The sequence below is a fragment of the Dendronephthya gigantea genome, unplaced genomic scaffold, assembly GCF_004324835.1.
Source record: "Dendronephthya gigantea isolate DGI-Jeju-01 unplaced genomic scaffold, DenGig_1.0 000159F, whole genome shotgun sequence".
Lineage (NCBI taxonomy): Eukaryota > Metazoa > Cnidaria > Anthozoa > Malacalcyonacea > Nephtheidae > Dendronephthya > Dendronephthya gigantea.
In genome coordinates, this window is record NW_021163169.1 from 246,722 (window position 1) to 269,041 (window position 22,320).

At 35.9% G+C, this 22,320-nt stretch overlaps 1 protein-coding gene across 1 annotated transcript; it reads left to right on the top strand.

The window, feature by feature from the left end:
* Positions 1-3,662: 3,662 nt before the first annotated feature.
* Positions 3,663-21,428, top strand: LOC114537531. Its single transcript, XM_028558579.1, has 25 exons — positions 3,663-3,952; positions 6,975-7,148; positions 7,510-7,745; positions 8,605-8,710; positions 9,404-9,497; positions 10,367-10,406; positions 11,223-11,285; positions 12,118-12,490; positions 13,437-13,593; positions 13,676-13,768; positions 14,331-14,400; positions 14,515-14,607; positions 15,038-15,076; positions 15,443-15,532; positions 15,788-15,904; positions 16,212-16,397; positions 16,780-16,926; positions 17,373-17,495; positions 18,325-18,404; positions 18,955-19,090; positions 19,195-19,320; positions 19,503-19,607; positions 20,397-20,407; positions 20,608-20,755; positions 20,839-21,428. The coding sequence occupies exons 1-25, from the start codon at positions 3,811-3,813 to the stop codon at positions 20,869-20,871; spliced, it is 2,982 nt and encodes a 993-aa protein (XP_028414380.1). The 5' UTR covers positions 3,663-3,810; the 3' UTR covers positions 20,872-21,428.
* Positions 21,429-22,320: the final 892 nt, after the last annotated feature.

The window sequence follows — 22,320 nt, forward strand, 5'->3', positions numbered from 1 at the left end:
ATATTATCTATAACATCAATCATTTCTTGCATTAAATTCATTTAGTGGTATTAATACGAATGCAAAAGCGAATATGAAGTTGTGCGGCAGTGGTTATTCTAAGCTGGAGTTGTTACCACTTTTTGAAATTGTAAGAAAATTTCTGGATATGGAAATCATTTAAAATATTTGGGTAGCTGTAGATATACAATTATTACTAATTTCCTTCTCCAAAAATTTACGTACAATTTCAAAAAGCGGTAGCAACTCCAGCTTAGAATAACCCCTGTTGACAGTGTTGTGCGGTATTCTATCTAATGGTAAACGTCCAAAAAACTGTTTTATCTGTGCGATGTATCGGGGAAATTCCTTTGTGTATTTTTCAATGATATCATGCATGCGAGCATCCGAATTTGAATTTACCAATGGAAGAGTCAATGGAATCTCTTGCATCATCACATAATTAGTTTTTTTAATTACTACGGAGACTGAAATTCAACCTCTTTTATTGGAATATAGACTCTGATCACATGATTGACATAATCGTTCGCACAAGAAAAACTGTTTGTAAACATTTCAACTCTCCCCTTGCAGTGTATTTTGTCAACGAGTACCCATTCTATGGAGGATTAACTCTATATGAAATAAAATTACAGTACTGTCCAGAAATAACCTGACACTCCGGTTGCGGTTCGGTTGCGGTTAGGTTGCGGTCGGTTGCGGTCGACCAATAGAAACCGCAGATGACCGCAAGGGAAAAAGTACGATCGCGGTTGCCTGAATGTTATAAACTGCTGAGAAAGACAACACAATAACCAAATCGAAAACATCGGCTTAAGAAATCTCTGTCAGAGTCAGTGAGACCGAGTTTCGACAGAGGTTTTACCTCTGTCTGACCTCGATTCAACTGATTCATGATAAAAAGCTTAGAGAAGAGGGAAATAAGTATTTCAGAGTTGGACATTATGTAAAGGCAGTAGAGGCATATACTGACGCTATTGATAGAAGTAGAGATACATATTTTTTCGATCCTTTATTGTTGACTAACCGTGCCTCAGCTTTCATTAAACTTAACAAGCCTGATGAGGCTTTGAAAAATTCAAATGAATATATATCACTATGTCCACTTTCATGGAAGGGTTATTCTAGAAAGGCTTTGGCACTGTTTCGAAAGGACGACAAAGACGGTGCAGAAATAGCTGCAGCGCTTGCTCATTATTATAACCTTTTAGAAAATAATACTTGCATTTTTGACAAACACGAACCGTTTAAACAAACTTTCCAAGGTCTAAAAAAGCGAATTCGCATTTGTGATTCTGTATCACAGTTCGAGTCAGCTATCAGGTCACACAGTTCACAAGACTGTCATCTAATTATAGTTTTGGGGTCAAAAGAGTACTCTTTGAACAGGCAAAACCAATTGATGACTCCTCTTATTGCTAACCAAACCAAAACTTTCTTGCCTGTTGAAAACTGCACCATTGTTGGTGCACAACCAAACGGAAAAGTTACCTTTAAGATCGATGGTAGCAAAGTTCCGGTTTTTTGTGATAAATGTATACTTGTGAATCTCTTATTTTCTTTGGCTAGAGGTCAGATCATTTTTCATACCGGTTCTAGTGTTAAAATCCTTGACTGCAATTTTACCTCATGTGATAGCAATTTTCCAGCTGTTGTTTCTCGTGGTGTTTCTATCTTACAAAGGTGTCAGTTTACCGATTGCAAGGCTGGTGGGCTGATATGTGAAGGATCAGAAAAAGAAGCAACTAATACGATTATTGATAACTGTACTTTCTCTGATAATATGGGTGCTGGCATTGTGGTGCGAAATCTTGGAATACTGACAGTGGGAAGCAGTCGCATATATAACAACAAAACGGCTGGCTTGGTAATAGGACCTGGTGCTGCAAAATGTGAAACATTCAATTGTCAGATTTATAACAACTCTCCCAAAGGAGTACTAGTCACCAGAGAATCTAGGGGCGTAACCCTTACGCGAAATCATATTTTTGAAAATGATGAAGATGGTATAACCATGACCAATTCGGAAGTCGAAGTAATAGAAAACAAGATATATGATAATGAGGGATGGGGTATTTGGTCGGAAAACAATTCCCGGAGTAAAATATCGATGAATGACGTTTACCGAAACAAATTTGGGGGTGCTCGTTCTGAAAAACGAATCGCTGGAGAAGTTAACCTGAATACATTTCACGACAAGTTTTGGTCCTGGGTCTTATTACGCTAACAACAACAGCTACTTTTCAGAATTGAATTGCGAATCTGTTTTAAATAAAGAATGTAATAACGAAGAAAGATTGATGGAGCAACAGTACTTCATCTCACGATGTTCCCGATGCCTTAAAATGTGTAAAGAGTTAGAACGATGCCAGCAATGCCTAAGCACAGGTTACTGCGGACACACCTGTAAAAAACAGGACAGTCTTAAACACAAGAAGTTGTGCGCAGTTATACGTAAGAAATGCAGCATATTGTTCGCTCCAGTGAAAAAGAAAGGTCTCACAAAAAGTGGCAAAATGTTTATTGGTGAATGCCGAAAGCACTTTGAGTCTAATGAGTTGGATTCAAAAGATAAGTTGATGTTCAACGATATCGAAATATTCAAAAACGATCAACGATGGATTGTTGATAATCTTGTAAGAGAACTCGGCATCCTATCTCATGGAAAATGTCGAGAGAAGCAGTTTTATCTGTACGGCGTATTTGAGAAAAACGGTTTCCTTCGTGTGTTTATCAACGATATCAAGCATTCGAACTTAAATTTACCCAATGAAAGAGACGATGCAATTCCTGCATCATCACAAAATTAAGTTTTTGATTTACCTCTCTTATTAGAATTTAGACTCGGATTACATTCAATCTAACTGTTTATGAAAAAACCCTGTTCGTATGTTTTTTTTCAACGAGTATTTTATAGAGGATCAACTTTACATAAAGTAAAATTAAAGCAGTGGCGAATCTAAGAGTATGTGTATTTAATTAAACAGTATATAATTATAAAAAACATAATCGTTTCATCAGAACTAACTTGGCCACGAAAATAGAAAGTATCGCGCTATTCAAAAAAAAGTACTTCTACTCTTATGTATAACCAGTTTGTGTGAATCATTGGAATACTGAACATTTTTATATTTAAATTATAATCAGATTAATTCGTGATCAATGATTAACCTGATTCGTCGTTGGTAAATAATTTATGAATTCATTTCTATTAGTTGATTTAGATTTTAGACTCAACGGATTAAAGTAGATTATCAAAACAATGTTTATATCGGAATATTAAAGATTGAATACCAGGAAATTCAGAGCATGAGAAAAAACGAAAAGGAAGACCATTGTGTTGCAGCTTCCTTTGGTTGACTTTGGTTGACCTGACTCAGCATTAAGGTGGATTTCCACTGACAGCGAAATTGTTCGGTAGCGAAATTATTGCATATTTTCTTTTGAATTTTAACAGCATAAATAAATTAGTGCGACTTGACTGTTCTCAATTCAAAAGAAAATATGCAAATATTTCGCTAGCGAACGATTTCGCTGTAAGAGGACATCCGCCTTTACGATATGTGAAAAAATTCAAGGAAAACCGACCTGTATAACAGGAATTCTGACCGACAGTGGTTCACATGATGTGCCATGTGTGTTTATTAACATATGTAGAATTGACGTAAATATTGTACTGAGTAGGCTTCGTATGGTGGTAACTATGTGAACTACCATTACATTATGACCTTCTCCATATGAATACGTCGAATTATCTTCGTAATATTACTGGCATTAGTGTGATCGTAAACGAAGTGTCATCTTGGTGAAATGTTTTACAGACCGATGCCCCGAACTCTTAGACGCATTATGGGTTCGCGGGAGAATTTAGATTGCAGTCTTTCAGATGATTTGGATCAGATTGACAAGACGTCGTCGGCTAAAGCTAAGCCTGCACGGCTTATGGTCGGAGGTAATTCTTTTAAGCTTTGATATGTTGAGATAATTCGTTGAAAATCTACCTATTGCACATATTTAGCACTGTGTACTTTTGTAAACTTGTCGTCTAGAGCCTGATTTACCTTCCAATCGCTAAATATGTAGGGTACCTTCATGTACCTTCATAAAAAGTACCTGATCATAATTAAATACTGATACATATGTGATGTGATAAGAACAGTTCGTTTTTCTATTGAAGTACTTCCCCGTTGGTGTATGGCTGTTGCAATATATCAATATTATATATAATTACCTATTTGGTAAAACAAATATATGTAGGAAATTCCCTTTGGTAAAAGGGAATCTCTGACAATCCAATCATGCAGGCCAATTTAGTGCAGGGAGTATTACAAGATCATATTCTGGGTTAGTTGATGTTTCAGTATATACATTGTCTAACATATATTATATGTATATTATAGGTGTGTTATGCTAGAATCACATAGGCATGCCTAATAGGCATTGTTTAACTTAGACATGATTATACATGCTGAATACATGTATGTATAGACAATAGACCTTATGCATGACATAACAAGCTGTGACACAGGAAATGTGAAGTTTAAAATGATTTAAAAAGCTGGTAACAGTTAGACCAGATTTCAGTGATCAACCTACATATTTGTTTGGCGGATTAAGGACTTTCCTCATCATCATCTCTAATAAGTTGAAAACTCTGTAAAAAGAATATTATTTGGACAAACACAATACCTACATCAGAGTAATGAAGTGTACATTTATGGGGTAAAAATTAGTAACAGGGAAAAATGTGGTATAAATATTAAAATATTGAAAGGTTTTTATCTATATAACAATTAGACAACGAGTCTGAGTTGTGTAATTGTTTTAGTACGCACCCTGTACCCAGATATATAAATTTCGAGAAAATAATCGATACACCGCAATTACACCGAAAAATATTTTAATTCATTTAATTTTATAGGGTCATGTGAGCGAACTTTTCCCAAACGTTCACCATCACGAATAGACAATAGTTGAGTAGCCAATCAGAATGTAGGATTTGTAATAGACAATAGTCGGCTGTATACTAATATTTCATATTGTTTTTCCTTGTTTCAAAACCATGCTTGTTGTAAATTTTTCAAGTTTGACAATTTATGCTACTGAACTCAAATGTTTGATTAACATAAATGCTAGTTGTAATTGTTAATCTTTTGGAATTTTATCAGCAGCTAAGGTGGTAAAATTATAAGGGTAACAAAACAACAATGTATATGGACTCATATTAATTTTCTCATACTAATTTTTAGTATTAAATATTGTGTAATCTTTTTGGTTTTTGATATATAATACACTTAAAAACCCTCAAACCTAGTTGAAAAACTGCAAAACTGTTATTTTGGGACTTCGAAATTCACGACATACAAACATACACATTGAAGACATACATTCAAGACACACATTCAAGACATACACAAAACACGTGTTTTCTGAAACACATGGAAGAATGTATGCGATGAATAATGAAAATATGCCCTGAAATTTTAATTTTATCATTTTTTTAAAATATACAAAACAGTTAAACTAGACACTTGTTAAAAACGTTGCCTCAACATGAAACTAAAACAAGGAAAAATTGAGAGAAATTAAAATGAACTTGCTACTGTTTAATTTCAAAAAAAAACACGTGATTTTAATAACAAAATGTTCAAACGATAAAATTGTTTTATACAGTCACCTCTGTACAGCCCAAGTTCGTCTACAATGAGATTTCTTGAACTAGCTTTCTAGTTGAATTTATTTTGAGTTTCTATAGAAGCGCTGTTTGTTTATTCGTTTGAAATATGGCACACAATGAAGTGATGAAGCACTCCTTTTTCCCCGCCATTATGCGCCCTTCGGAAATGTTCGGAAGTCGGCTTTTTCAATTATTCCCTGAAAGTCAATCAGAATAACTAGTGCTGTATACTAGTGCATCGATCATGCAGCAATTATGCACTAGAAACCATTTGGTAATTATTTTATCAAATTATAACGGTGAAAAAACGGTTTACAACCCTTATAAAATCCCTCCCCAAGTGATTTATTATATTTCTCGTGCAAAATTCACATTTAATGTGTCACTGTAACTATTTATAATTAAGGTGTTTCTACACCATTAACATCTAGTTGACCTGAAATGCTTCTCTACTACTCTAAAACTACATAAGTTTTACGCAATTCTGCAATTTTGTACAACATAATTTATATACACCAAATGTTACATCATATTGTTTATATTATCCTCTGTAAGAGTCACCAACCGAGCAAGCTGAGGACCTTTAATTGCTCTTCCAACTGAGCTATATATACTAATGTGCATGTTCACTGTATTCCGTGTATTATGGTCATGTTACACGCCTAAAAACACTCAGGTTGATGCAATATTGATATGAACAGGATGGAGCAATGTTGTGCTGCCCACATTGTTCAGAGTTGTTATCAATATTGAACAATATTGTTACACCCGATTCAGTGTCAACAATATTGTTCAATGTTGATAACAACTCTGAACAATGTGGGCAGCACAACATTGCTCCATCATGTTCATATCAATATTGCATCAACCTGAGTGTTTTTACGCGTGTAATATTTCGACTTCCCTGATTGGTAACTCAGAGTCACAACATCACAATGTTATGCTATATAGCAATTATTGGTTCAATCAATCGATCAGCGGACGTGTACGAATCGGGCTCATTGTACAATTGTTAATTATACGCATAAATTGCACTATTTAACGAATGGAAATCTTTGCAACAATAAATATACGTGGTGTAACTTATAAACTGACCATTTATTCCTTATACATTTATCAAATTCATAATTAATAAAAACTTTTTAACTTTTAAATTGTGAAATTCGATCTTGACCTTGCCAATGTGTGGAGAACAACCGCCCAAACCTAGTTCGGCTACAACTAGAATGATAATTGCCAATCATATTCTTTCCGCCATATTTTAGTATTCAAAACTCGCCTGGTTCTTTCTTTTCAGTTATTGCGGGTCGTAACTTGATAAGCATGGATGTCGGTGGTAAATCAGATCCTTACTGTATCATCACAGTTGGCGAAGAAGAAGCAAAAACAGTCGTACAATACAATACTGTTGACCCGGAGTGGAACGCCAGTTTTGATTTCTCTTTGTACCAAGGGCCACATTTTAAATCAAGTGAGTATTCGATTGTATGTAGCATGGTATTTCAACTCTCTTTAATTCGATTCAAATCTTAAGGCATATGGATAGACACACTTCTCTTTGTAGCTGGCTATTTCAGAGAAAAAGTACGTGAAATGAATGAAGCTTTTATTTCGCCAGGGTTGTCCATCCAATCACTGTTATCAACTTGGGCTCTGTATAAGCCGTTGCTCAACTTAAGAATCTTCAGTTCCTAGTTGCATGGAGAGAGGGACGCACTTCGAATTCATCAACCCCCCCTAGCTCGTAGGCCTATGTTTCCACTTTATGACACGTATTTTAGCTAGAGGAGGGTTTTCCTTAAATTTCTTGTTTTCGTTTATTCGTATTCAAGGTGACGAAAATGTTGAGGATGGTGATTCCGAGCAATGCATCGTCCATTACATCATGATTGATGTGTGGGATAAAGATACGTTGAATAGAGATGATTTCATGGGTCGTGTGATGGTTCCAGTCTCTTTACTCAGTCATGAAAGTTTGTGTGGTTGGTTTCAACTGGGAAGAACGTCTTCCCGTGATGCCCAGTTCACTGGAGAGATATATCTTGAACTACGCATTAAATCCCAACTGGTAAGGTTTTGTTTTTATTAGAAGCATTGTACACCAGTATTTTCCCGTCCGCTGAATCTGCGAACGACGTAAGGTTTAATGAGAAGTACTGTATGACATGGAATATAATATGAATTTGCCTATATAGCGCGGTCAAGTGAAAATATGGTAGCAATCGAAACATTACAAAAATTACATTTGTTTGCACGATCACTTTATCGATCGAATAATTCCGCCCAATGGAAAACCGCCCGGCCAATGTTTAATTTAATTCTAAGTATATGAATATAAATTATTTCAGTTCTGGCTTTTAGATAGATTATATATAGATGGTTTAATGACAAAATTTTGCAGCCATGAAAACTGAATTACATTTGGTCTTATGCATGTAATATTAATCAAAGCCTATTTTGTAAAATATGAAATGTCAATCACTAAAAGGTGATTAAATAAATAAATATATATCTCACTAAAACTAATCTATATAATAATTTTGGTTGTTATATAGGTTCTGTGTATTTTAAGTGTGATTGGTTCATTCGTAGTCACATGACTTTAAATAAATGCAATGTTTCCCGCCAGGGAAACAAGTGAAAAATTGTTGCCCGCTTCTTGTCATAACAAAGTAAAGTGGGTTTTTTTTAAATGTTTTTGTTCCTATATAACAAAACACTTAATGTACACTACCTCGGGAAATAGTGAGTTTTGTTTGCCCTCGAGTCTCAACATTCAGACTCTTGGGAAAACAAAACTCACTATTTCCCTCGGGAGCATACATCAAGTGTATAATATCTACATGCTATAACTATAACATCGAATAAAAGTCTTTTAGTTTTGGATTACAAACTGGCATTAAACTAATAACACAATATTTGTTTAGCCGATTACCAGATGGAATGCTGATGAACAATTGTACAAATATTGCAATGAACTGAAAGATTTTGAACTTCCAGTCCAGTGCATATCGTCTGTTCTAAATTTTCCAGGTGAGAATTCAATTTCTCATTTTTCAGTGAGTCAGGCATGCTTTATAAAGCTTTATAATTTTAAATATAATTTTATAATTTGCGATCCATCAATGCACTTTGCAAAAAGCCAGAATGATTCTCGACTGGTGAAAGGCGATTGCATAGATAAAAAAAGGCGTTATGAAAACCATTTCAAATATCCTTAATGTATACACAAAACAACCAACTTTGTACACTTTAAAGGCATTAATTTCCCCCAGAAGACCTGTTGTGTCACTCGTCTAGCTATATAATGTTATTGCAAATAGTCTTAACATTTAACTGATACGGCCGTTGAACTTAATTTCCGTATCTTGATTTAATAATCGATACCCACTCAATTCCAGCAGTTGTGCATCTTCTGGGTAAACAAGCCTCAAAATGCACCATTTTGACTGACAACACTCATTCATTTATTTCGACTTTCCTGCTTAAGGCTCTGTTACACGGTGCAATTTTTCTTGCAACTTGCAACGCAATTCTACTTCTAAAAAATGTAAATTAGCGAAGAGCCTTGCATGCAGAAAAAAGTGCATGAAGTGTTATAAACACAAACGTTTCGTTGTTCCCAAATGTATGTACATCTCTCAAAAGTAGAATTGCATTGCAAGTTGCAAGAAAAATTGCACCGTGTAACAGGTTCTTTAGTTTTACTAGCGTTATAATGTTCAGGTGAGACGGAACGTGTTGAAATGCTACTCGAGAATGTTGTTATCGAAATCAGCAAACAACGCGATGTTGGAACTGTTTACTTGACAAACTACAGGTATAGAAAATTACATTTAATGAAAAATCTTGATAAATCCGCATTAATTAACTTAGAGCAACGTACGCCAGAAATGCAGCCGGCGAGTCACGTGAAATAGCACAATCGTTTGGCGGAAAATAAAAAAAAAAGAAAATACGATGAGAAAATGATGAACTGGCAGAACTGCCGTTATTACCGATGTTTTGTAAACGCCAACCTCGTACCCAGGGTCTTTAACCTACGTTTCACGGCCCACGCTCTAATATGCGTCAGCACAAAAGTGCCCACCGAAAAAAAGTCATATCTAAACAAGAGGATTTCGCTTTTGCGTGTTTCATATTATATTACATTGGTTTTCTTTTTGTCGCGTTTAGACTTTCCAAAAATCCTCAATCGTGTTTTACTGGGCGATCAGCAGATCCGGCGATGAACGGCACCTTTTAGCAATAAAAACAATTTTCTCTCGATCATATAATCGGTACATGGTCCGTCGGCTGTTATTTTTAGCTTTGTTATAGTTTAAAATTTCCATAGGTTAATAATTGGATTTGCCGGAAAAAAATAGCGAGAACTATATAAGATCAAAACTGAACAATTTCACTCTGATATCTAATGGCAAGTAGCCGAATTTCTTCATCAGAAAACTTCACATTTATACCAAGGCGAAATCTGGAATGTGATCACAGAAACTTGTACACACAAGACCGGATTAATTCACGTGTTTTTTAAAATGTACTGGGACATCGTACATGCATGCATGCATGGGTATTATGTATAGTATTGCTTTTGAAACACAAAATGAAATGATTGGGCTGTACGGTGAAAATTATTTTGCTGCATGTATAGCCCAATTTTGTGTTTTAATAATTTGAATCCCATCTTTTCAGGCTGATAATTATTTGCAAGTCTAACGAAAAATTGTCCGAGGTAATTGGAGGGTTTATTTTCTATTTTTCTGCTGCGTTAAGTCGTAATATCCCATTCAATTTCTTAGCATTTTTGTGTGCGCAAAAAATTGTGTACCCGAGAGTTTTTTCATTAAACTAACGCATCCCTTCTGCATGGGCTAGACTATAGGGGTGCACAATGTTAGTAAATCATGTTAGAATAAACATACCCAATTACAATTATCTAGATAATTGAATCCTATCTGCATGAGGCTATGAGACCGGTTGTACGAATGCTGAATAGCGCTATCCACCGGATAATGATTTTTAAAAAAATGACGGAAAGTATGTAATAAAGCTTTTAACGCTCACAATTCCTAAAGAGAATCAAAGTTTAATTACAGTTATAGCGAACAATGGGAAATTAGGGCGATCGAAAATCATTCTAATGGATATCGCAATCCAGATATAACGCAATCCAGCTTTCGCACAACTGACCATTTATTTACTTATTTATTTACTTTGTCATTTCATCTCGAGCAAACCTATATTATGATCCCTTGCAGTGTAGCGCACGTTTCCGACCACCACAAAACAGCCAGCACTGGATTCATTTCTAGTGTACAGATGTTTAGCTAATCGGGTCAATAACAGGCTGCCTATATACACGTACCTAACGTGACTCAGCGGGTTTGCCTCAGTTTCAATTTTGTCGTGCATCTTTTTGTCTCCTGAGCAGTCGTGTAGAACTGGTGCCTTTGAAACAAAGCAATGTGCGCTGGTTTGCGATACATTCGATTTATCATATTACTGAATGACAATGATCCGCAATAACATCTTCGTATTATTTTCTTAGGATCATTCCATGTGGATTGCTTTCAAAAATATACAATCTGTCGATAAGGCAGTCGATGAAAAGGTATATTTCAGAATTTATTATTCTTACGGCGCTTCTATTAAGCGGCCAAAATGGTCAGACCGGTCGTATTTTGAATTGAAATTGAGTATTTGGTTAAAAATATAGTGGTGAAACTCTATTTTTTCTGCTAATCAGATGTAAATAACATTAAATCTGAATGCAGATTTCTTAAAACACTCCAAAATACCAGTAATCTGTCTGTACTGAATTACAACAGGACCGGTCTGACCGTTTTTATCGTATAAAGGAAAGCGCCCTTACTCTCATGACAGTCTCAATTAAGGCTAGTTTCCAGTCAGAAAAATTCTCCTTTGGATCGGACAGGACAGGAAAGTTTCCTTTGTATAAACGCCGCCCGAGAACTCAACAACAAAGGAAATTTTCCTGTCCGGTCCGATCCAAAGCAGATTTTTCCTGACTGGAAACTAGCCTTAAGAGGTACTTGATAGTCCAACTATAGGCATGCCTTGATTCCCAGCTATGCTTTGTATTCCGATTTGTTTATATGATGTCCTGAATAAAATTAATGCTTGGAAATATGTCGATGCTTTAGCTAGCCAACTGCTGGCCATGAACAGTCGATGTCGTTCAGTAGGTCGTTCAGAGGTACGCCTGCCCCTCTTAGGGGAGGCGGGGGGGTACATCGCCCCTTGACCATGAGTGTAACTGTCGGTCCAGTACATGTTCAATTGGTCCTATATATACACCGGTTAGGAGGGGGGGTGGCGGGGTTAGATAGAGGATTGGTGAATGTCGGTCTACTGCAGATAAAACACATGCATGGCCTGGATTGAAGACTGCTCCAGTTATTGTTACTTTCTTACCAACTTAGGCCGTGCGAAGAAGTTTGTCTGGCAACCGTCGTATATCAGAAGTAAAATGTCTGACTATTCAATGTTGCGACTTCAGAAAAATCCGTCTCACATTTGTGGACTTCAGTCAGTCATCTCAGCCTTCTATCAGTCTTACAGAGACTCTACGGCAATCATTTCTCATTCCTGAGTTCAATCCCAAGGCAGGAGAATTCCTTCCTTCGAATGGAGAGATCATTGCAAGCAATTCTTCAAAAATTGACGTGTTGCATGGCAACGATGACGAAGATGGTGATAATTGGTCGTTATGTGAAGATGATGACGTTGAGGAGGGGGAAGATATTACACACGATGAAGTAAAAATTGGTCGGTCATCGCCGCGTGTCATTAAACGTAAGATACAATAATGACATACAGTATTTGTTGGACATATAGGCTATACTATATATAGGTTAACAATACCTTGAAATATTTTAAGCAATAACTTCAAAATTATGCACATTATGATCATCATGGAATTGGATTGGACAGGACAGGAAAGTTTCCTTTGTATAAACGCCGCCCGAGAACTCACCGACAAAGGAAATTTTCCTGTCCGTTCCGATCCAAAGGAGATTTTTCCTGAGTGGAAACTAGCCTTGATACACACTCTAGATCACTTATAGATCCCGATAATCTTGACGGTGTCATTAAGTTATTGTTATAATGAAATTGCTACCTCCTCCGCAGGCCCCTATCGGGAAAATATGACGGGGGGGGGGTGATATTTTGCGGGTAGATTGCGGAGGAGGTAGATGAAATTGTCCTCATTCCCCACTAATCACTGACTTAAGCTTAGGAGCGCTATATATAGCTGCAGGTGCAAGAGAAAATGATGTTGGGAAAGAAACATTAGTCTGGACGTTGTGTTTCAGAAAGAACCTGAATGCTCCATATTATTTGTCTGGTTAACTAGTAATAAGGCTTTACCATGTCAAGTTCATATTCTTTATTATTACGGCCGTATTTTGCAAGCTTTTCTCTCATTCACTGAATTAATATACACTGTTATTGTTCTATGAAAGCTCACCCAACCCAATAACCCAGACATCGATCTGTTCGCTAGTACGTCCAAAATAGCTTTAAACAGAGAAGGCAACGTGATTCTCTGTTAATAGTTGGGATATTTCATCAATATTACCTGAGAACATATTAGTAGTGTCTATGGTAGGGATGGAGACCATAGGAAATTAATCTCAAGTGAGCAGTGCGAACAATAATTTAACTAGCAATAGATTCTTATTATCTCGTCGATAAATATATCCCATATAGGTTACTACTATAATGGTTGTTTTCGTAGGTATTTTCTCACCTTTGGCCAACTCACTTGGCGATATTGGCCGGATGTTGGCTAGTGTTCAGGGTTCTTTCACTCCAAACTGTGCAAATACTCCACCTGATGAAGCCCCAATTAAAGACGATAGAGATACAGACGAAGTCACCACCAAGAAAAAGAGGTATATAAAATAACTGTATATGTCAAAATCCCCCCCCCGTCCCTGAGTGTATTGTAAACTTACTCCTCTTCTTTCTGTTTAGTTTTATTCACGAATACGTCAATACGTTGTATGTTCGACTATCCTACCTGATACCAAGTGTCACTGATAATCCTCTTTCCAAAGAATTTGTAAGGTAATTATTGTCACCGGCGTTTTTGGAAGGTCTCAATAATTACTTACGTATTTTGAAAGCTCACTCAAGCCTGGCTTTCATGTCACGGCGGTAAAACATTATATATTAGAGTGCTTTAGCAGTCACCACGAGTACAAGATTCGTCATGCTCGCATGTTGTTTGTTTACGCCATCAGCCAACGCTCGTAGTCGTCGAGTTTTGTGTAGGATTCGTACTTGAACGTACTTGTTAATTAATTTCGTACTTCAACGCCCAACGACTACGAGTTTCGGCAGATGGCGTGGACAAAAGCACCGAGTTTGGCGAATCCTGTATTCGTAGTAACTGCTAAATTCCCTTGCTGTGGGGGGGGGGTGTTAAACTGTTTATTATACATTTAGAATATATTTCTGTTGCGAATGCCTTTTACCGTTAACGATAATTGTCTGTCTGATGTGACTGCTCTTCTGTGCAGCAACATTGCTCGTCTTAAACTGCTCATCACTCTAATAGTAATAATACGGCTAAATCTATGTGTGACTGAATTGTTATTTTAGTCTTGACGGGCTTCGAATTATTTAGAGCGTTTCCCCAAAGTACTTCATGTGGCTGGGACGTTTACAATGTTGAAAACGAATTTCGGAGGCAAGAGGTAGGGTGGTTTTGATTATATTATAGGGTGGTTTTTATGTGCATGTATACCTACTGTATGTATTGCATGATCGGTGGTAACGTTTGCCTAAATTTCCCAAATTCATGTTACTAGGTAAACGAACATTGGCGTTTGTCAGAGATGAATTTAACGTATCGCACTTGTCAGTCTTATCCTAAGTTATTTTACATACCTGCTGGGGTTGAGGTCAGTAGACGTTAAAAAAGTACTTCTGTGTTTTTTTTGCTACGTACTTTAATGGTGAATGTACTTCACAGCGTGTTTTTAAGAATGGTTTCCTTCAACAAACTTTTAAATGAGGTTATTAAACTTTAGACTTGGGTTACATATTAGATTTTGTTATAAAACCAAAGTTAATAGCAAGAAATTCGTGCTGTAACAACCTTAATGTTAAAATAAGCACCGTCCCACCTTGTTCCAGAGAGAAAAAAAAACGATCCAAAAGCGTGGCAAATCACATCGGACGAAATAAAGTACATTCCCCCCCCACACACACACAAATTTTAAAGCTAGTATATGCCTGTGCCATTCCACCATAGTTGGTCTTGTGCAAAGACAAATGATATCAATATTATTATATGGTTATAAAACATGGATTATATTGTTTTTTAAATAGGACGGAATTTTACAAAAATGTGCAGCGTTTAGAAGCAAGGTATATAAGTACTGATTATACGTGCTCTAATTTCTGACATAGACACATGTGCTTCATGAGAAAATATAAAGCTAGCTTGCGTCCAGGTACTATCTGTGACTAAGACGATTATATTCTCAAGGACTGATCTCTTTATTGTACCTGAACGCAAGCGTTCTCGCTTTTCATTGAAAAGCGCTTTGGTAGCGGGTTTCGCTACTTTTTAATCAATTGATAAAAGAAAAGTAAGTGTTGTAAAACTTTTCCCTGCCTGACTAAAGGAAACACCCATGTGACTTTGGAACTCTTTAGGGTGTCGCGAAAAGCGAGATTCGGATGAAATCAGTTTAGTTGATTTACTGTAATTGCAATTGCTTTTATATTCAGGGTCGTCTGCCAGTTCTGTGTTGGTTCAATAAAACGAAGGGAAATTTTATAATGCGATGTGCTCAACCACGCACTGGTCCAAGAAAAAAGGTATAAAATTTGTGTAAAGAATTTTCTTGAAACTTTTAGAGTACCAAAAGAGGCATTTTGGGTCTTATAGGCCAGCTGTATCAGAGTGGTGCATACTCAAGCACGCGATTAGAGTTTGTGTTATAAAAAATTATAGCTTGACCAGTTTGCATTTGCATGGAATTTATTCGCATAGCCGTAAATTGTTAGACTGCTGTAAATTATAAACGTGCGTAATTACCGAGAAACCAATATATTCACATACTTTTCCCACAGTTTAGTGTAGATGACGAATACGTAATACAAACGGCGTTGGCAACAAATACAGCTTCACGAAACTTGGTAATATTTGACGCAAGATCAGCAATCGCTGCATCCGGAAACCAACTGAAGGTACAGTCCTAAGCCCCGGTTACACTACACTCAATTCATTCGCACGTAGCGGGACTGCTGGTCATATAGTCGCCCCGTCAATAGCACTAGGGTAACCGGGCTCGTGCAAACAGCCCCTTAATATAATTAATTCCTATAGTAATATTAGTACCGTATACAGGCGGGAATGAATCAACCTAAACGGTTTAGGTTAGTCATGCACCGTGAAAACTAGCCTTGACTTGTACTTCCTCTCTACTTAATTCACATCCTTTTTGCTCGATTTTGTAACCACACAACAATATATATGTTTCATTCTTCTCTTTAGGGTAAAGGTACGGAAGATATCGACCGTTATCCTGGATGTAAACTGACTTTTCTTAACATCCCGAACATCCATGCAGTAAGGGACAGTCTGGATAAACTTCAAACAGCTTGTCAAACTTCAGAAAAAAAATGGTTCTCTCAACTGGAAGCTTCGGGCTGGATGGCGTATATTTCTTTAATTCTTCAGGTATTTTTTTATGTTGTTTTTCCCTGCATGCGCGGAATTAACAGATAATAAATAATGCAGTTTTGGATGTTCCAGATGGAGATGACGTCTACATTTAAGAAATAAGTCTAAAAAAATAACTACAAAAAGTTATAGTGTTTGATTACGATATTTTCCTATATGTGGTACAGGGCTGCCGTAAGTTGAATATAAATAAGCCAAACATTGTTTTTTGCTGCACTTTTTTTCCTTTGTTTTAAACAAAGAAACCAAATGTTATGTTAATTCATAAAATCTAGCAACCCTGATGTGATATGAGCCGAAATTGTTTAAGTGATAAAAATATGATATAGCAGGGACGCACCTCGTTACTTATTAATGAAGTTATTTATCTTTTCTTCAGGGTGCAATATCGATCGTTCGCCATGTTGACCAAAAAGGAATTGCTGCTCTTATTCACTGTAGTGATGGATGGGACAGAACTGCACAACTTTCTGCTTTATCTCAGATACTCCTTGATCCTTTCTATAGAACAATTAAAGGATTCCAGGTGAGCATATGTGCCCTTCAAGGTAATTTCTTTCGCATTACTCTCATTTTTTAGCACATGTGCTTTCATATTTCGATATGATAGTTAATATTTAATTGAACGAAGAGGTAGACCTATATATGAACCGTGAAGATGCACAGGGGTGCGCAACCTTGTAGACCTCTATCGGTAACCAAGCTTTCAGAAGCTAGGAGATCACGTTTATTCGGCTTTTACCTTTAGTTGCATGGTGAACCAAAGTACAAGCTTATGACGGAATGCTGCTAAACAGGGATAGATTTACTAGATTCGTGTACATGGCGCTCACCAAGCACCCCCCTAAAAACCTTGTCCGATCTGTCATTGATGGGTGTGATCTTAGTTAATTCTTCAATTTAGTTTACTTAGTGATTTATATTTGTACAAAATAAAATTATTATCAGCCCTGCTATTCTTTACCATTTTAGGTTCTTATAGAGAAGGAGTGGATATCATTTGGACATCGATTCCGGGACAGAAATGGTCATCCGTCCTCGAACAGCAACCAAAGATCACCAATTTTTGTTCAATTCCTTGACTGCGTTTGGCAGGTACGAGAAACATAAAACTTTTAGCTACTTAAGGCCCTGTTACACTGTGCAATTTTTCCTCCAACTTACAATGCAATTCTTCTTTTGAGAGATGTAAATTTGGCAACTACCAAACTTTTGAATTTATTACACTCCATGGCGTTTCTTACACTTGCATTTTGAAGACTATTCACTAATTTACATCTCTGAAAAGTAGAATTGCATTGCAAGTTGCAAGAAAAATTGCACCGTGTAACATATCCTTTAGATATTAATTTTCACATGCATGTATAATGGCATCGCCAAGATTGATATTGATCATTATCAATTGCTCGATGTGGCAAAAAAAGGTTTGCAAATGATGCAAAAAAATGGGTGTTTGGTCACTATTCTGGCCTGGAAAATGGTTACACCAATGCCCTAATATCGGTTTACTTACTATGTGATCATATCCTTACGTATCTTCCAAGACAATAATTCAAGCCCCATTTACACTATACAGGGTGTCTCAAAAAAAACGCAACCACTTAAATATGCAAGAATATTAATATTGTTCGGGTTTGCACCACAAATCAGCTAAAATGACTTTTAGCATTGTAAATGAAGGATAAAGAGCCATTTTCCATTCCCAGAGGTGCTTATCTATTGTGCTTTAGAGCTGTATTAATGTCTTGCATATTTAAGTGGTTGCGTTTTTTTCAGACACCCTGTATATATTTAGAGTAAACGAATAAATTTGGTACGGGTGAAATTTTTTCGTACCAAAAATTTTGCGTAGTGAAAATGAGAAAACTGAAAAACCTTTTTGTGAGGAAATCTATAAATTATTTAATTTCCATTTCCAATCTAGATAATAACTCAATTCCCTACCTCATTTGAATTCACTGGGGAATATCTGTTAAGAATTGTTGATCATTTGACCACAGGCTGGTAAGAATGTAGTTCTCTATACTGTTGTACCCATTGGCCTGAAATTGGTTTAAAAGGACCTATTTCGGTATCAGACACTGAAATATTCTCGTATTTTAATATGCATGGTAATCCGCGATCTAGCTAAATATGGGCCCTGGAATCCAAAATCCAGTTTTGGCATTGATGCGTTAGGATCTCTAATTGGTATATTTACCGTTATTGCATCTGTAGTCTGCAATTCATAATATATATAGTAACCTCCCATCGAGGTGATCAATCATACCTCAAGGCTCTTTTCATTTTTACATTGTAGCGCTCAGACATACGGCAGTACGTTACAGGACTTGCATGTATATAGCTAGAAGTAAACTTTTTAGTAATCAGCTTAACAAACTTTTCAATATTTACTGCATAGGCTACGCAAATTCGTAACGATTCGCGCTCACCCCTACCGTCTTGATTTTGTTGTAATTATTTTGGATGAAGCATGTTAAAATTTTGTGTTAAAATTTTCCATCTTTAATGGAATTGCTTTTGACATCGTATATTTTTCCTTATATCGTAAAAGGTTTGGTACATTTGCGTGTAATAATGACAAAGAAAGAAATGAAGAAACTAATTGTCTCAGTTCGATATCATTATGGGCGCACCTGGATAACATTCAAGACGAATTTAGAAATGAAAATTATATTTTTGATGAGGAGGTAGCTATATTCTATACATTGAGCATATCATTCATTCAGCTAAAAGTAAGGACTATTTACTGATTTTCGAAGACAGCATTCATGCGTGCTTTATATTTAACCAGGTCTTACATCCGACATCAAGTCTACGCCGTCTTCCTCTTTGGTCTGACTACTATTTGCGTTATGACGAAACATTCTGGGCAGCAAACCAGCTCTTTGAATATGGGCAACAAATTGATATGGATGACGTAAGTAAAGTGCTTTCACTCAGGAGGAGCAAGGGATGATGGGACCAGGCCCTGAGAAAATAGCCTTCAATGAAAGTAAATGCATGTAACCCACAGTCTTTTTAATTTCCATCCCACAAACGTAAATCACGTCAAAATCTATTGAGCGTCGCTCCTCAGGCTTCTTTCCTATTCTCGTTTAGAAAGTTGATGGACCGTCCGTTCCTGAAACAGTTGTTTGGGTTGCCAATGAACGGGTGAAAGATTGCCATGATTGTAAAACAAAGTTCACGCATTTTAACAGACGAGTAAGATTGCAAAGCTAAACTTATAATTAGTGTTTAATTATGCAAAGTATCCGTTTATGTATCCGTATCCGTATCCTTGGGTTTTTGTTGAAAAATAAGTTATAGCCACTGAGGATAGGTTAATGTGTCCATGATCAGTGGCGTAGCCAGCCTGACGATTTTGACCCGCTATGTAAATTTCATGTTATTATAATTATTCATGTCTATAGAAATTTATTATTTTCACAGTCAATGAACAACAAAATATTAGTATAGCGGGAAAAATCGTCAAGCTGGCTACGCTACTCTCCATGATAATCACTTTTCACTAGGCACTGGATGAATAATCATTATACTCTTGAAAATAAAAATAATAACAATCAAATTACTATCTTCCTATCGTCTAAGATAGTAATTTGCTGGGCCGATGCTGATGTGTAATGAACATTTTCTTGAGAAGCAAAAAGATTCGAGCTTTGGGGCAAAAAGGGAAATGCCCTGGGAACGAGGTTGTTGTTAAAGGGGATCCTCACTAAGGTTTAATCAGCCAATAACAATGGGCGATTTTAGAGCGATTGAAAAACCACTATCGGGTGGATAGCGCTAATATCGTGCGTACATAATTAGCACATTACCCGGCTTTAATACAAACGGCTCCTGCTCTCCATAATTATTCATAATTACTGGGAAAATTGTCTTATCTAACTTCCAGCCGTATTCACCCCCCCCCCCACGATTCATACGAAAGAGAATTTGCATATGACTGCATATGCTTTAAATTAAGAATTTTTCTTTTTTCCTCTATTATAGCATCACTGCAGGTACTGTATACGTTTTAATATGAAATATAAAATGTCGCTTCAAATGAGGCTTGTTTTTGCTATTTTTTGTATTAAATATCATTTGTAAATGTCCATCAAATAATGAACCTAGGTTTGTGTTAATCCGGGTCGATCAGAACCGGGTTGTTATTTAAGGTATAAACGGGGTTTATTGCATTTGTAATTTTTCTTTATTGTAGAGCTTGTGGCCAGATATTTTGCAATGACTGCTCATTGCATCGTATAACTTTGTCGAGACTTGGCTATAAAAATCAAGAGCGTGTTTGTGATAGATGTTATATCAAGTATAGGGACGAAGCGAAGAAGCGTGGCGCAGATATATCAAAGGTGAAGTTTTTTTTGTATCTTTTGATAACAGGGAGTGAAGTTATTAAAGTTATTTATTTATTTATTACTCTCTGTTTTTTTAGAACTGCGATGTAGGTTCGTTTCAGGTGTTATGAGGCTATACTTCATGTATAACAACACTATAGTTAAGGAAATCAAATTTTAATCAAATTTTAATCTTTATTTTCATATAGAGATTTATATATTTATATTAGCAATTGAAATTAAATTAGATTTTAAGTTTCTTTAAATACCTGTCAATGGGTCGAAGTGACTTAGTCGTGACTTGTATGTGAGAATACAGGGTGTATAAAAAACTGCAACCCTGATAATTCTCAGAGGCCTATATACGATGTTTTGTTATTGAATAGAAGCCAACATATATGAATATTACAGTGGTTGCAGCTTTTTTTAAACACCCCGTAGAATTGACACGTCGTATCATATGCATAAGAAAATTTATTTTAGGAGAGCAATTTTGGAGTTGCGTATTATATAGCTTTGTCATTTTATAAAAGTATTGTTTCTTGTTTATATTATCGTTTATATTGTTTATATAAATTGTTTATATATATTTAATCAATAATGCATCAGTGTACGGTTTATTATAAAAGTATTTTGGATAATGTGCAGTGTGCTTGAATCAATTTTTGTAATTTTTTAAATGTTAAATATCAGCAATCAAATTGCTTTTACATACAATTGAAGTAATTATTTTTGTCATTAAACAATTATTGTCAATTCGATGCCTTAATACTTTGCTTTAATTTTAATTTAAAATTAATTGCCCCAACTCAGCTATGAAGATTATAAGTATTTCTTGCAAGTGCATGCGATGTTGACAATACAATACAAAAACTTCATTACGTCGTGCTTGCTCAATGAAAGTACAAATTATTGAAAAAGATTCATGGAAAGTTTCAAAATGAACCAAATTTTATCTCTTCCTGTGCAGCGTTTATCTCTTTCATTGTCGCATGCATTGCAAAAAGCCCTTGGGGCAAATATTTTCAAAATCATATAATTTCAGTAACAATTATTATTTTAACATCCGCTACCCATTATCATAATTATAAAAAATACTATTGATGATAAAAAAACCTCATAAATCATGATCATTCTCCATTTTTTCGTCAACATCCTCTTATTCAGTTGACGTGATCACCAACATTTATAACTTTTACGAAATTATAAACCGAAAATTTGAAAGTGCTAATCATTGTAACCATGGCAACCCACTAAAGCGATAGAATAAAATTATTTCATGTTTTTTTCAGTTGAATTATATACTCGCTATTGCATAGCACTTACAATTCTTCATTTCGAATTTCGATGACTTACACCGCGGAATGTCATACGAAATATACGAGGAAATTTGTTGTGTATATAACATAAAAGATATCAATGAGTTAGTGCCATCTTTTATAACAAATCAATGATTCTTAATTAATTCATATTACTTAGAGTCTTGGTGGGCAATTAGAGTGGGTGAAATCCATACATTCCAAATTTATAAGTGGAAACGATGTAACTAACTATTCACTTCGAGACTCTGTGAACAAACG

Bases quoted from the DNA above. Each gene is read 5' to 3' on its own strand.
- LOC114537531 (XM_028558579.1), top strand. From the start codon at position 3,811: ATGTTTTACAGACCGATGCCCCGAACTCTTAGACGCATTATGGGTTCG. The intron at 11,286-12,117 runs GTATATTTCAGA...TTACCAACTTAG, and splicing joins ATAAGGCAGTCGATGAAAAG to GCCGTGCGAAGAAGTTTGTC. The intron at 13,769-14,330 runs GTAATTATTGTC...CGAATTATTTAG, and splicing joins CTTTCCAAAGAATTTGTAAG to AGCGTTTCCCCAAAGTACTT.